A 17,242-nucleotide genomic window follows, 5' to 3' on the forward strand; every position below is an offset into this window, starting at 1 on the left:
GGTGCTCTCATTACAGGAGGTCCTGGCGTTCGGAAAACCGGAGTTCCAGGTATGACTGTTATGGGATTGGGTTTCTTTACCAGCAACGGTCGAGAAGGGCGCTGTCCTACGTGTGCATTTGTTTTCCCGGGGTTTTCCTCACGGCCCTTCTGTATTTCTTGTGCTCGGTTGTAGGCGCTCGCTATCTCCACTGCTGTCTCTAGGGTAAGATGGGCATGTTGTCTAACCCACTTTTGTATGGGTGGATGAAGGGAGGATAAGTATTGCTCTAAATATACTTTGGCCATTATGTCCATTATGTCCTCCTTTGTGGCGGTGATGGGTTTCAGCCACCGATCCGCCATGTCCTACACACGAAAATATAGGTTGGGGACCCTCTTTAATCTGTCTGAGTCGTATTCGATTAGTTTCATCGTCTATCCCTAAGCGTTCCATGATGCACTGTTTCATTTCGGCATAGGGAGGGACCCCAAGAATGTTGGCAGCCTGGTATGATGCCTGAAATTCTCCTGATAATAATGGTCCAAGATATTGGCCCCATTTGTCAGCTGGCCAAGCAGCAGCCCTGGCCATTCTTTCAAAATTGTTAAAGAAAAACTCAGGGTCTTCCCCCTCCACATATTTCTGTAGGATCACAGACGGTAAAGTACTGGGGCCTCTCTGTTGTCCCATGGCATCGACTAGTTTCCCCATGGCAGTATCATGGGACTGTCCTTGGGCAGTGATGACTTGCTGTAACTTCCCTTTGTCTTCTTCTACGACTGCGAGGAATTTTTCCATTGCCTTCCCCAGACTCTCCTGGTTCTCAGACATTTTTGTTAGTACAGCCTCCATGTCTCCGGCGAATCCCACTTCTGACACCACTTGTGGGAGAGCGGGCCGGATAAACAGATGAGGAGGCTGTATATAGTGTGCCAGTTGTACTGTTTTTATTTAACCATTTCAATATAGTCTCGGGGTTCACTGTCTGGTTCCTGTGTTTCTTCTTTGAGATGTTTTTCAAGTCTCCTCGGCGTTCCAAAGGGGCGGGCTTCGCAGGCTGTATGGTCCTTCCCCGGGAGGCTCAGAAGAGAAAAGAAGAACAAGGAGCCGTCAGTTCTTCCTAAGGTTCCCTATCCTATGTGTAGGTTACCGTCATCACAACCAATAGGTGATTTCAAAAGGAAGGGGAGTGAAGGGGATCAGGTTTTGTGAGGGATAAGGTTGTTTGTTGAGATGATAAGGTCGTATAGACATAGAACAATGCAATAAGCAATCCCAATGGTTTTTAGCACAGTCTTAGTCAGGTTAAACCCCTTTTATAACTGTTACCTCCAGTGAGTCACAGATGTCAGGAACGACCAATGGCAACATCAAATAATAATTGAGCATCTAGAGGTTACAGGGGGGGGAAACAAGGATAAAGCCTGATACCAAAAAGAAACGATTACGGGCCCTTTTCTTAACTCAGGAACCACCCGCCACCATCTTGTACCTTCCCACACCTCTCTCTACCCCCCCATCCCCCTCACCTCGCAAGCCCTCCCCACTCTCCGCCGCAACTCTCCTCATGAGTTGCGACCGCTCTTCAGCACCTCCTGTGGGGACCACCAGTCCTCGCACCACGTCTTGTCTTCTTCTCGTTCGCCTCTTCTCTTCCTTCGCCTTCCGCGCAGTCCTGCTCCTCTCGGCGTTCCTCCTCTCTTCCAGAATCTTCGCGCCGGGGCGAATCCCGCCCACTTCCTCTTGGCCGTGGGATCGACCCGGACGCTGAACAAACAAAGGACATGGGGGCGTTACTGGCGCTCTATGTCAACCCCGTGTTGTCGTCTTGTCAGGTAAGCTACGGGGCCACCAATTATGTTCTGACCTTGGTGTTCGCCTGGTCAGGCGTGACAACCCCTCACACCACTATTATGTCATGGCCTGCATTTTACCTGGTTTGGGCATCATTATACCATGGGTGAGCACATTGGGCCGATATGTACCAACATTACGGCAGGGCCAACATTATGTCATGTTATTTTATTTATCAGGAAAACAATCGTGGAACATTGCTGGTGTTGAAATGGGGAAGCTCTAAAGAATCTCACTAGTGGCCCTGACACGCTCCCCTCTTTACCTAGTGATAGTTTTTTCTACATTATTGCATGTTGCAGGCACTATGGAAAAGAGAGAACAAGATATGAACAGCTTCCTTGTTTGTCTCTAACAGTCCACCCACTCCCATCACAGCCCTTCTCACAGTACACAAGGACACCCATATGTCCCCTGTACCCTTCTACAGGTCAAATGCAAATCAATCATCCTGGAATGGTTATCTATTTAGGAAAGTATGGAAAGAAATATTAGAGAAGAAAAATAGCTTGACCTATATCCGTGATGCGGGGTCTCTAATTGACTATGGTGCACTGGTGTACAGTTCTCTGCAGGACAGCTGAGGGTCAAGACTTCAGAGCCCACTGTGTTTACCACTTTACCCCCTGCCCTGTATTAATTCATGGTCTATGTTGTGCAACCTTATTTACACCCTGTAGTATTTCATTGTCTCTTATTCACCACTGTTCACTAATTGTATTTACACCCTGTAGTATTTCATGTCTCTCATACACCACTGTCCACCTACCGTATTTACACCCATTAGTGCTTTATTGTCTCTTATTCACCACTGTCCACCTACAGTATTTACACCCTGTATTTCATTGTCTCTCTTACACCACTGTCCACCTACTTTATTTCCACCCTTTAGTATTTCAGTTTCTCTTATTCACCACTGTCCACCTACTGTATTTACACCCTGTATTTCATTCTGTTATTCATCACTGTCCACCCACTATATTTACACCCTTTCGTATTTAATTGTCTCTCATACACCACTGTCCACCAACTGTATTTACACCCTTTTGTATTCCTTGTCTCTTATACACCATTGTTCACCTACAATTTATACACCCTGTTGTATGTCATTGTCTCATACACCACTGTCCACCTACTGTATTTAACCCCTGTATTTGTTTGTCTCTTACTCACCACTGTTCACCAACTGTATTTACACCCTGTATTTCATTGTCTCTCATACACCACTGTTCACCTACAGTATTTACACCCTGTAGTATTTCATTGTCTCTCATACACCGCTGTCCAGCTACAGTACTTACACCCTGTATTTCATTGTCTCACATACACCGCTATTCACCCACTGTATTTACATCCTGTAGTATTTCATTGTCTCTCAAACACAACTGTCCACCCACTGAATTTGCACCCTATAGTATTTCATTGTCTCTCATACACCACTCTCCACCCACTGTATTTGCACCCTATAGCATTTCAATGTTTCTCATATACCACTGTCCACCCACTGTATGTACACCCTTTGGTATTTCATTGTCTCTTATTCACCACTGTCCACCGACAGTATTTACACACTGTATTTCATGGTCTTTCATACACAACTGTCCACCCGCTGTATTTGCACCCTATAGTATTTCATTGTCTCTCATACACAACTGCCCACCCACTGTATTTGCACCCTATAGTATTTCCTTGTCTCTCATACAAAACTGTCCACCCGCTGTATTTGTACCCTATAGTATTTCATTGTCTCTCATACAAAACTGACCACCCATTGTATTCACACACTTTATTATTTCAATGTCTCTCATATACCATTGTCCACCCACTGTATGTACACGCTTTAGTATTTCATTGTCTCTTATTCACCACTGTGTACCAACAGTATTTACACACTGTATTTCATGGTCTTTCATACACAACTGTCCACCCGCTGTATTTGCACCCTATAGAATTTCAATGTCTCTCATACACCACTGTTTACCTACTATATTTACACCCATGTGGTGTTTCATTTTCTCTCATACATCACTGTCCACCTACTGTATTTACACCCTTTAGTATTTCATTGACTCTCATACACCACTGTCCACCTACTGTATTTACACCCATGTGGTGTTTCATTTTCTCTCATACATCACTGTCCACCTACTGTATTTACACCCTCTCGTATTTCATTGTCTCTCATATACCACTATCCACCTACAGTATTTACACCCTTTAGTATTTCATTGTCTCTTATTAACCACTGTCCATCTACAGCATTTACACTATGTATTTCGTTGTCTCTCATACACCGCTGTCCACCCACTGTATTTAAACGCTGTAGTATTTCATTGTCTCCCATACACAACTGTCCACCCACTGTATTTACAACCTGTAGTATTTCATTGTCTCTCATACCCCACTGTCCACCCACTGTATTTACACCCTTCATTTCATTTTCCTATTCACCTCTGTCCACCTACTGTATTTACACCCTCTTGTATTTCATTGACTCTCATACACCACTGTCAACCTACTGTATTTACAACAAGTAGTATTTAATTGTCTCTCATACACAACCGTCCACCCGCTGTATTTACACCCTGTAGTATTTCATTGTCTCTCATATACCACTATCCACCTACAGTATTTACACCCTGTATTTCAATGTCTCTCATATACCACTGCCCACCTACTATATTTACACCCTGTAGTATTTTTATTGTCCCTCATACACCACTGTCCACCCACTGTATTTACATCCTTTACTATTTAATTGTCTCTCATGTACCACGGTCCACCCAAGGTATGTACACCCTTTTGTATTTCATTGTCTCTCAAACACCACTGTCCACCTACTGTATTTACACCCATTAGTATTTCAATGCCTCTCATATACCACTGTCCACCCTCTGTATTTACACCCATTAGAATTTCAATGCCTTTCATTCACCCCTGTCCACCCACTGTATTTACATGGTTTAGTATTTCATTGTCTCTGATATACCACTGTCTACCCACTGTATTTGCACCGTTCATTTCATTCACTTATTCACCCCCCGTCCACCTACTGTATTTAAACACTCTCGTATTTCATTGTCTCTCATACACCACTGTCTACCTAATGTATTTATACACTGTAGTATTTCAGTGTCTCTCATACACAACTATCCACCGCTGTATTTACACCCTGTAGTACTTTAATGTCTCTCAAATACCACTGTCTACCCACTGTATTTACACCCTCTCGTATTTCATTGTTTCTCATATACCACTATCCACATACCGTATTTACACCCTTTGGTATTTTATTGTCTCTCAAATACCACTGTCCACCCACTGTATTTACACCCTCTCGTATTTCATTGTCTCTCATATACCACTATCCACATACCGTATTTACACCCTTTGGTATTTCATTGTCTCTCAAACACCACTGTCCACCCACTGTATTTACACCCTTTAGTATTACATTGTCTCGTATTAACCACAGTCCAGCTACAGTATTTACTCTATATATTTCTTTCTCTCTCATACATCGCTGTCCACCTACTGTATTTACACCCTATAGTATTTCATTGTCTCTCATATACCACTATCCACCTACAGTATTTACACCTTGTATTTCATTGTCTCTCATACAACACTATCCACTTACTGTATTTACACCCTCTCATATTTCATTGTCTCTCATATTCCACTATCCAGTTACAGTACTTACACCCTGTATTTGAATGTCTCTCATATACCACTGTCCACCCACTTTATTTACACCCGTTTTTATTTAATTGTCTCTCATACACCACTGTACATTCTACTTAATTTACAACCTTTCATATTACATTGTCTCTCATACACTACTGTCCACCTACTGTATTTACACCCTGCAGTATTTCATTGTCCCTCATACAGCACTGTCCACCTAGTGTATTTACACCCTTCATTTCAGTTTCTTACTCACCCCTGTCCACCTAGTGTATTTACACCCTCTTGTATTTCATTGTCTCTCATACACCACTGTCCACCTACTGTATTTTTACACTGTAGTATTTCATTGTCGCTCATACACAACAGTCCACTCGCTGTATTTACACCCTGTAGTATTTCATTGTCTCACATACACCACTGTCCATCTACTGTATTTACACCCTCTCGTATTTCATTGTCTCTCGTACAACACTGTCCATCTACTTCATCTACACCCGTAGTATTTCATTGTCTCCCATATACCACTGTCCACCTACTGTATTTACACCCTGTAGTATTTCATTGTCTCTCATACACCGCTGTCTACCTATTGTATTTATACCCTTTAGTATTTCATTGTCTCCCATACTCCGCTGTCCACCTACTATATTTACACCCTGTAGTATTTCTTTGTCTCCCATATACCACTGTCCACCTACTGTATTTTTACACTGTAGTATTTCATTGTCGCTTATACACAACAGTCCACTCGCTGTATTTACACCCTGTAGTATTTCTTTGTCTCTCATACACCGCTGTCCACCTACTATATTTACACCCTGTAGTATTTCATTGTCTCCCATATACCACTGTCCACCCGCTGTATTTACACCCTGTAGTATTTCTTTGTCTCTCATACTCCGCTGTCCACCTACTATATTTACACCCTGTAGTATTTCTTTGTCTCTCATACACCACTGTCCACCCGCTGTATTTACACCCTGTAGTATTTCTTTGTCTCTCATACACCACTGTCCACCTACTATATTTACACCCTGTAGTATTTCATTGTCTCCCATATACCACTGTCCACCCGCTGTATTTACACCCTGTAGTATTTCTTTGTCTCTCATACTCCGCTGTCCACCTACTATATTTACACCCTGTAGTATTTCTTTGTCTCCCATATACCACTGTCCACCCGCTGTATTTACACCCTGTAGTATTTCTTTGTCTCTCATACTCCGCTGTCCACCTACTATATTTACACCCTGTAGTATTTCTTTGTCTCCCATATACCACTGTCCACCCGCTGTATTTACACCCTGTAGTATTTCTTTGTCTCTCATACTCCGCTGTCCACCTACTATATTTACACCCTGTAGTATTTCTTTGTCTCTCATACTCCGCTGTCCACCTGCTGTATTTACACCCTGTAGTATTTCTTTGTCTCTCATACACCGCTGTCCACCCGCTGTATTTACACCCTGTAGTATTTCTTTGTCTCTCATACACCGCTGTCCACCCGCTGTATTTACACCCTGTAGTATTTCTTTGTCTCTCATACACCGCTGTCCACCCGCTGTATTTACACCCTGTAGTATTTCTTTGTCTCTCATACACCGCTGTCCACCTACTATATTTACACCCTGTAGTATTTCTTTGTCTCTCATACACCGCTGTCCACCCGCTGTATTTACACCCTGTAGTATTTCATTGTCTCTCATACACCGCTGTCCACCTACTATATTTACACCCTGTAGTATTTCTTTGTCTCTCATACTCCGCTGTCCACCCGCTGTATTTACACCCTGTAGTATTTCTTTGTCTCTCATACACCGCTGTCCACCTACTATATTTACACCCTGTAGTATTTCTTTGTCTCTCATACACCGCTGTCCACCTACTATATTTACACCCTGTAGTATTTCTTTGTCTCTCATACTCCGCTGTCCACCTACTATATTTACACCCTGTAGTATTTCTTTGTCTCTCATACACCGCTGTCCACCCGCTGTATTTACACCCTGTAGTATTTCTTTGTCTCTCATACTCCGCTGTCCACCCGCTGTATTTACACCCTGTAGTATTTCTTTGTCTCTCATACACCGCTGTCCACCCGCTGTATTTACACCCTGTAGTATTTCATTGTCTCTCATACACCGCTGTCTACCTATTGTATTTATACCCTTTAGTATTTCATTGTCTCTCATACACCGCTGTCCACCCGCTGTATTTACACCCTGTAGTATTTCTTTGTCTCTCATACACCGCTGTCCACCCGCTGTATTTACACCCTGTAGTATTTCATTGATTACTTCTTGTGTATTTCTTCTCTCAGCTTCCATTAGCCATTTTGGTACAAAAAAGTCATAATAAACTACAGCAAAAGAAACAGACTCTGGCACAGCCAATAGTTCTGCACCAAATGTCAGACCTATTGGCTTTGCCAAAGCTTATTAGATATGACATCTTACATGGATTCTCCCCTCCGACCCACACTTTCCTTCCCTTCTTATATGTGTCCGTCTCTCTCCCATATGACTGGTGATAGTTTGCAACACTCCAGTCCCACTTATTTCCCTGAATGTATCACTATTATTTTTGGCATTTTGTTGTTGTTCTGGGGGCTCATTCTATTCTTCATTAGACTTTAAGAACCAATTTATAACATGCTCTTTATGGATTCTTCAATAAAAACTATTACCAATGTGACTAGCAAGAAATAGAATTCATAGGAAACCAAACATAAAATAAAAAGTGCGCAGCATGGGCGTGAACTGAATACCTAAAATGTATTTAAAAAATAGAAAATGAAGGTTCTGTGCTGTGGAACCTGTGAATGGCTTTCCCCAACTCTATAGTACTCCGGAGGCCCCTCAAAGGTGAGTTTTCAGTTAAGCTGGAGTCAGTGGCGTAGCACGAGCCTTGCGTGCCCTCCTTTAAGGAGGTGAACATGGCCTCCTGGTTGGGTAGTGAAAGATGGCTATAGTTAGTGTGCCCCTCCCATTCCTAGGCCCTGATTCCACTGCACATGCTGCACCATTGGTACGTACACCCATGGCCAGAGTCTAAAAGTAAAGAAAGGGCTGATGATAGAGCAAGTCAATAATACTAGGCAAGTGCCTGGGGTGAGAGCACCAGACAGTGCCAAATTGACACCAAAAGCATCAAATATTACCAATTTGTTCCGAGGAGGGTACAAAATATAAAATATAAAATTCTGCTGAAGGCTTCAGATAGTTTTGCACTTGGTCTAAAATGTCGCTCAAAAATGTGAAACAACCACAGACATGTTCTCCCTTCCTTTGCATTTGGTAAGACCACTGATACAAATGAAATGTGGCATAACAGCCAGAGATGCTGGCTTTGAAACTGGGGGATCATGCTCGAGTCTCAGCGTTGGTTCAACATCCTGTGATTCTGTGTGGCCTTGTGCAATGTAACTGGTGCTCATGTAAAGCGTGCCAATACCTTGGGGGCGAGCTTGCGCTACATTAAACTATTAAAAAAAATACTCTCTGTCATTTTCTACACGTACATCCAATTTCAAACATTCTTGAGCAATTTTTTTATCTCTTCTGTGGAGACCTGGGAACATTTACATGTTTACTGTCAGTATCGGGGACACTGCAGGCCACTGAGAAAACACTCCGTGCCATCCAGGGAGATGCTCCAACTCAAACAAATGTGAGGCCTATTGCATTTTCAATGCTTGATTACCTTCCAAGCAATAATGGTTCTGTCGGAAGGGAAAACCTATTGATACAGTACTCAAATTCTATTACTGCATTAATATGTCCCTGTCGTGGTACACATGTGGTAGCACTTAAACAAAGACAAAAACTGATCACACTAGTAGAGAAAGTACATTTTTTAGTCATATACTTCCTTACTATTTCAAATTCTTTTCAAACATTAGTTGTGCTGTCCAAACGACAAATGAACATATACGAGACAAAACAAGGAGGTTTGTGAAAGACTGGTGCAGATTAAAACATACATACATAAATACATGATGGGTCAATTATTAAACATTGTAACTGTGAACACAATAGTCAAGTAGGCAAATCAATTAGTTTTTGTTCCTAATGGACTTTGTACAGTTAGATCTCAAACATTGTGCGTCGACGTTTCAACGCTGGGGAGCGATGCGCTGATTTGTGCGCATCAAGGGCGGGTCTTCATCAGGACTGGTTAGACATGGGACAGCCTTCTGAGGTGTATGTATCGTCTGAGATGTATGACTCGTCTGGTCCTATATTAGGGATGGTGCTAGTCAGCTGATCAGCACATGTAGTTCATTAATGCTGTCTTGTCTCTTCTTTAAAAGAAAATAGCTGAGCAAGCCTGGGGGATTATTCCAATCAGGTGTGCCGCATTGATTTAGGAGCAAAGGCAGCTTACGTCTCTCACCGTCGGATCCTTGGTGAGGCATTCCTCACCAAGGATCCGACGGAAAGAGATTAATCCCTCAGGCTTGCACAGCTATTTTCTTTTAAAGAAGAAACAGACAGCATCACGGAACTACATGTGCTAATCGGCTGACTAGCACCATCCCTAATATATCACCAGATGAGGCAAATCTCTTCAGCTGCAAGAATTAGTGCCGACTCGGTAGAGTGACGTGGACGGAAACCGCGACCGCCTGGATTCCATCCTAAACGGTCGCTCCCCCACGCTCCCTTGCTCAATAGATTTGCAGCACCTACAACGCAGCTGAAGCCCCTTGCACCTACAGACCTACAGACTGCGCCTGGTATTGTAGCGCCAAACAGATAAACCGCGCTTTGAAGATATTGCTGGTGTAGCGTTTTGGATACTTTTGTATCATTCATTTTACCGCGCTTTGTGCTTGTAGCGCTGTGATTACAACAGCGAGTATTGTAGCTGCATTGGATACTTTGTGTCACTCATTTTACCGCGCTTTGTGCTTGTAGCGCTGTGATTACAACAGCGAGTATTGTAGCTGCATTGGATACTTTGTGTCACTCATTTTACCGCGCTTTGTGCTTGTAGCGCTGTGATTACAACAGCGAGTATTGTAGCTGCATTGGATACTTTGTGTCACTCATTTTACCGCGCTTTGTGCTTGTAGCGCTGTGATTACAACAGCGAGTATTGTAGCTGCTTAGGATACTTTTATATCAATCATTTACATCGCGCTTTGTGCTTTGCTTGGTGAATAGCGCTTTTAGTGGAGAATTAGTCTGCTGTACCTAGGAGCCTTAGACTGCTTGCTGGCGTGCATTGTGCTGTGCCCTCTCAGTTTTCACTTTCGTTTCTGCCCTCCATTTTGGTGTTGTGATATCCCCTGACCCGCCTCCACGATCCCGCCTCCCAGCTGACCCTCCCACGCTCCGCCCCCTCCACCATCCATTTATGGCCAATGTCCCCACGTGCAGCGTCCACGCGCTACGGCCACGCCGAAGGTGCGACAAAGGTAAGCCCGTCTACGCCCGTCCGCGCCTGGACCGCGCCCAGCGCCAGACCCCCTGGCCCCCGCATTGCCCAGCCCTCCCGCATTACCTACGATGCCACCACCCTCCTAGCCCTTAACCCCGGCCGCTCCCCCAACTGCGTCCAAGCCGCTCCTGGACACACCCATGGACCTTTCTCATGCTACTCCTGCAAATTCATCGGCACCGTCAACAACTCCGCTACGACCACACCACAGATTCCCGACCCCAACCACCTACAATGCATCTTGCTCAACACCCGATCGGTCCACAGGCACGCCATTGACCTATGGAATCTACTAGACACCATCTCTCCGGACGTCGCCTTCCTAACAGAAACATGGATGAACGCCTCCTCCGCCCCAGACATCACCATTGCCATCCCAGAAGATTATAAGATCATACGCAAGGACCGTACCGGCCACACAGGAGGAGGAATCGCTATCGTCCATAAGAAATCCATCCACATCTCAACCAGCTCAGTCGTCAATCTCGCCAACTCTGAACACCTTCACTTCCAGATCCACATCGACCCCAACACCACACTCAGAGGCACCCTCCTTTACAGGCCACCAGGACCCCGCGCACAATTTAGTGAGGACATCACGGACTTCATCACTCCACACGCGCTCCCCTCCAAAGATTACATCCTTCTGGGAGACCTCAATTTTCACCTTGAAAAGAACAACGACCGCAACTCCACCACCCTTTTGGACAACCTCGCCAACCTCGGACTTAAACAACTGGTCTCTTCCCCCACCCACATCGCAGGCCACACCCTCGACCCTATCTTCACCTCCAGCAATCATGTCTCCTTCAGCCACACTACGGCTCTCCTCTGGACTGACCACAGCTGCGTTCACTTCACCTACAACAAGCCCAAACCCAACAACCACCCCCTACCAACTCTGCAAAGAAACTGGAACAAAATCACCATCGACCAGATCTCCTCATCGCTTCTTCTAAACCCCCCAACTCACTCCTCAAACCCCGACCAAGCCGCCACCAACCTCACCCTATGGTTATCCAACAGCGCCGACATCCTAGCACCACTGAAAAAACGACAAAGCAAACTTGGCAGCAAGAAGGCCTCATGGTTCAACGATGATCTTAAGAAATCCAAGAAACTCTGCCGCTCCCTTGAGAAGGCCTGGAAAAAAGACCCAACCACCAGCACCAAGGACGCCTTAAAAAACACCACCCGCATACACCACCAACTGATCCGAAAGGCCAAGAAAACCGCCTTCAAGGACCGACTAGATAACAACGCCCACAACAGCAAGGAACTTTTCAACATCGTCAAGGAATTTACCAATCCCGCGGCCAACTCTAACGACATCACCCCCTCTCAAGCCCTCTGCGACTCCCTAGCTTCATTCTTCCACAACAAAATTGCAGACATCCACAACAGCTTCGACAACCAACCCGGAGACCAACCCACCCAACCATCTGCTGGACCTTCACCCCCCTCGAACATCCTTAATGACTGGAACCCAATCTCCACTGAGGACACCATCCGCCTGATGAACTCCATCCACTCAGGATCCCCCACAGACCCTTGCCCTCACCACATCTTCAACAAAGCAGACTCCATCATAGCACCGCACCTCCGAGACGTCATCAACTGCTCCTTCAACTCCACCACCTTCCCGGAAAGCTGGAAACACGCTGAACTCAGCGCCCTTCTGAAAAAACCCACAGCGGACCCCACTGAACTCAAAAATTACCGCCCCATCTCGCTCCTTCCATTCCCGGCCAAAGTCATCGAAAAAGCTGTCAACAACCAGCTCGCCGCCTTCCTCGAAGCCAACAAATCCCTCAACTCCTCACAGTCCGGCTTCCGAGCAAAACACAGCACTGAGACCGCCCTCATCGCAGCAACAGACGACATTCGAACTCTACTGGACAATGGAGACACAGTCGCCCTCATCCTCCTCGACCTCTCCGCAGCCTTCGACACAGTCTGCCATAGCACCCTTCTACAGCACCTCAGAAACATCGGAATCCAAGGAAAAGCACTAGAATGGATCACCTCATTCCTCACCGGAAGAACCCAGAGAGTCCGCCTTCCACCATTCAAGTCAGAGGCCACTGAAGTCATCTGCGGCATACCACAAGGATCTTCACTCAGCCCCACCCTCTTCAACGTGTACATGAGCCCCCTCGCGGTCATCGCACGCCAACACAACCTCAACATCATCTCCTACGCGGATGACACTCAACTGATCCTATCACTCACCAATGACCCTAGCACCGCCAAAACTAACCTACACGAAGGAATGAAAGAAGTAGCCGAATGGATGAAACACAGCCGTCTGAAACTGAACTCAGATAAAACAGAAGTCCTCATCTTAGGTACCTCCCCCTCCGCATGGGACGACTCTTGGTGGCCAGAAGCCCTTGGAAAAGCACCCATCCCGACAGACCACGCACGGAACCTGGGCATCATCCTGGATTCCGTCTCCTCATCCTGCTTCAACATTCTTCGCATGCTCAAAAAAACATTTCGTTGGATCCCCACCAAAACTAGGAAAACGGTCACCCACGCTCTGGTCACGAGCCGACTGGACTATGGAAACACCCTCTACGCCGGGACTACCGCTAAACTCCAGAAAAGACTCCAACGAATCCAAAACGCCTCAGCCAGGCTCATATTAGACATCCCGCGCAAAGAACATATCTCTGGTCACCTGAAAAACCTCCATTGGCTTTCCGTCAATAAGAGGATCACTTTCCGGCTCCTAACCCACGCACACAAAGCACTCTACGAAATCGGACCAGAATGCCTCAACACACGACTGTCCTTCTACACCCCCTCCCGCCAGCTACGATCATCCAACCAAGCCCTTGCCACTGTACCTCGCATCAACAAAACCACCATGGGAGGTAGATCCTTCTCCTACCTGGCAGCTAAAACCTGGAACTCACTTCCCACTTACCTTCGCCTTACCCAGAACCACCTAGCATTCAGAAAGCAACTTAAAACATGGATTTTCGACAAGTAATTCCCCACCCCCCCTCAAGCGCCTTGAGACACTCTGGGTATGTAGTGCGCTATACAAATTCTCTGACTTGACTTGACTTGACATGCTGTGAAATATCCAGCAGGTTGTTCACGTCAAGATAGTCTGTTAACACTTTACAGAGTTGTTTTTCTAGTACCTTTGCAGTGATAGGGAGAACAGCGATAGGTCAATAGTTTTTGGCTCACCAGGATCTAGGTTTGATTTCTTTAGAAGAGGCAAAATAGCCTCCTTTTTCCAACTTGTTTTTTTCTGAGGTGATCTGTCCTCGGGGGTTGCTCTTTCGTTTCCTTGGTCTTTGGGTTTTCTGTATGCCTTCCATCCTGTTTTTTTCCCCCCGCTGGTTCTGCGGAGGTTTGTAGGGGGGGTGTCAGTGTTGTTGGGTTGGCCTTGCTGTCTTCGGTTTCCGCTCCTGCTGCTGATGGCGAGGGTCAGATTTGGCCAGCCTCCCTTGCCTCCAGCTCTGCTTATGGGTCTTCAGCTGTCTTTGCCCTATCTTCGTCGCTTGCTTGTGACGGATTGGATCTTGTGCGTCTGTCTTTGGTGTCTTTGGGTTGTTCTTCTGTGGTGGTCTGTGGAGTGTTGGTCGCGTTGGCTGTCTGCTCTTTGAAGCTGTGATGCCCGTTGGGGCTTTTTTGTTTCCTGGTGCTATTCTGTTGGTCGGAATCCGTGCTGGGGTTCCTGTTTCTGTGCTAGATTCTCCAGCTTGGGTTTGTTGTTGGGCTTTCCCCCCTTCCGATTTGTCTGCGCGTTGACAGGGGTTTGGGCTTGTCGGGGTCTTGGGGCTTTCTTGGTGGTTGTCGCCCTTTGGTGAGTCGGCTTCTTCTGAGCTTTGTGCTTAGTTGTCAGGCTCTTCAGTGCTCAATTCTTCTTGGGGGTTTGCCTGCTGTTTTGCGGGGTCTGCGGTTGCCATTTTGGTTCCCTTGTTGGTGGCGGACTTGTTGTGGTTGTCCGCAGCAGTGGGGTTTTTTGCTGGCCTTCGCATCCGCTCGTCGGTTGGGTGAGTCGGGTGCTTGTTTTGTTTCCTTCTTTGCAGTTTCTGCTGGTTTGGGTTGTTTTTCAGCTTATTCCGTTTTTCTGCCTGTTTCTTCGAGGTTCCTTTTGCTGCTGGAGGTGTTGCTTCCTGTTTTGTCTGCTGAGGGGGTTTCTTCTATTACCCTGCTTGGGTGTTCGCAGTGCTCTTCTGCTTCACCTCCAATGTTCACTACAGTTTCGGGTTTCTCCTGCCCTGTTTGTCTCCTGTGGGTCCTGTGTCTGCTTCCTGAGCTGTGGCGGCGGGGTCTCTATCCAGGAGTTTTTGTGGGGCGGCCATTTGGTGGACCCATCACACTTTTGTGCGACATTCTCGGCTTCTTTTTTCCTTGCCTCTTCTGCCAGTTTCTGTTGGCATCTTGTACGCTGCTGTTGGTTGGTACTTTATTGTTTAAAGTTTTGTACTTTTGCATGGATTCCTGGTGTCCTGCGTTTTTTTTCTACTTGGAAGTTCCTCATGTAGTAAGTACTTGGATGGGGGTCCCTTGAGGGGGTAATATCTTATTACTTACCAGTAATCTTCATTACCCCGATTAGGGTCCACACCATCTTAGTCCTCTTCCCTCCCTCCATTCCGCTGTGTTTGTGTCTGAGTCTTATTGATAACAGGCATGGCGGTGGGTGGGAGGGGCTTATGTATCCATTTAACTTTGGATTTCAGGCGTTTTGATTGGCTGGGTGGAGGCAGGACTGCCTCACATAGTAAGAACTGGGACGGGGAGGACCCAAATCTGGGTAATGAAGATTACCTGTTAGTAATAAGACATGACATCACTGCTGGCTGGGCACCACTTCACATTACATAACCCTGATAGTGTCTACTGTAGGCCTGTAAGTCTCCAGGCTGTACCCCACCCATAATGTAGGTCACAGGGAGAGGGCTAATGGGACCAAACTCTTTTTCCTCAGTCTTTTCCTCCCAAAGGGCCACAAATAAGACAACCAAAGGAGGGACGGTTCTTTGCCTTACAAAAGTGGCACATTCTAAACAAGATCAATTTGACACTTTCTAAGTATATACATTGAAATCAGTAATCAACTTCCTTCTTTGCTTTAGATTCCCGTGACTGCTGGTCTTGTCCGGAAGACCATTGGCCAAATGAAGAGAGAACGCGATGTGCGCTCACAATTCTTCAGTTTCTCTCCCTTGAAGAGCCTTTGGGAATCACACTCTCATGCCTCACCATCCTCCTCTTTCTAGTCACTCTTCTTGTTCTCTGTATCTTCAGGAAGTACCAGGACACGCCAATTGTCAAAGCAAACAATCGAGAGCTCAGCTACATGCTTCTCATCGCCCTCATGCTCTGCTTCCTCTCTCCCTTCACCTTCATTGGCCATCCCATGAGGGCCACCTGCATGATCCGCCAAAACTCATTTGGAATTATCTTTTCCATCAGCATTTCCACCATTCTGGCCAAAACCATCACTGTGATTATAGCGTTCAATGCTCGCGATCCCACCAGCCGTTCTTCAAGGTGGCTTGGGACCAAAATGCCCAGTGCGGTGGTCCTTCTGTGTTCTTTTGCTCCAGTCCTGATTTGCACAGTCTGGCTGCTTCTTGATCCTCCGTTACCATTGAAGATACAGATACGAGACACCACCATCATCCAGTGTGACGAGGGCTCCGTTCTCTTCTTCTATCTGATGTTGGGATATCTCGGATTGTTGGCCACTGTCAGCTTTGTGGTTGCATTTTATGCCCGTAATTTGCCTCACAGTTTTAATGAGGCCAAGTTCCTCACCTTCAGTATGCTTGTGTTTCTGGCCGTCTGGATCTCTTTCATACCCGCATATCTCAGCACCAATGAAAAGTATTTGGTGGCCGTGGAGATCTTTGCTATCTTGTCATCGAGTGCAGGACTATTGGGTTGTATCTTCATTCCCAAATGTTACATCATCATTTGGAGGCCGGATATGAATACAAAACAATACTTAATGCAAAAGCCTATTTCGAAATGAAAAAATAAATTATCTACAATTGATGTATACAATCTTTAGTTAGTACAACCGTACTTCTTGACATGTCTGCAGCAGAAAAGATCAACATGCCAGTTAAGTCTGGTGGCCCTGTGGACTAATGCACCAACTCCATGAAAGGGTATGTGACCTCTTGTTTATAGATTTGAAAACTGGCTTTAATCAGGGCTTCCATCATTCTAAGGTTCTTAAGATAAGTTGGCTAACAATAATTACATGATATTCAGTGCCAAGATTCCCCTAAGG

At 45.8% G+C, this 17,242-nt stretch overlaps 1 protein-coding gene across 1 annotated transcript; it reads left to right on the forward strand.

Annotated features, from left to right (window-relative positions):
• The first annotated feature begins 1,938 nt into the window (after positions 1–1,938).
• On the forward strand, positions 1,939–16,978 carry LOC147668731 (vomeronasal type-2 receptor 116-like). The gene is made up of 2 exons (XM_086948469.1): positions 1,939–1,942; positions 16,077–16,978. Exons 1-2 carry the CDS (start codon positions 1,939–1,941, stop codon positions 16,976–16,978), a joined length of 906 nt encoding a protein of 301 aa, XP_086804595.1.
• The last annotated feature ends 264 nt before the right edge of the window (positions 16,979–17,242 follow it).

Source organism: Lissotriton vulgaris, unplaced genomic scaffold (assembly GCF_964263255.1).
Source record: "Lissotriton vulgaris unplaced genomic scaffold, aLisVul1.2 SCAFFOLD_889, whole genome shotgun sequence".
Taxonomy (NCBI): Eukaryota; Metazoa; Chordata; class Amphibia; order Caudata; family Salamandridae; genus Lissotriton; species Lissotriton vulgaris.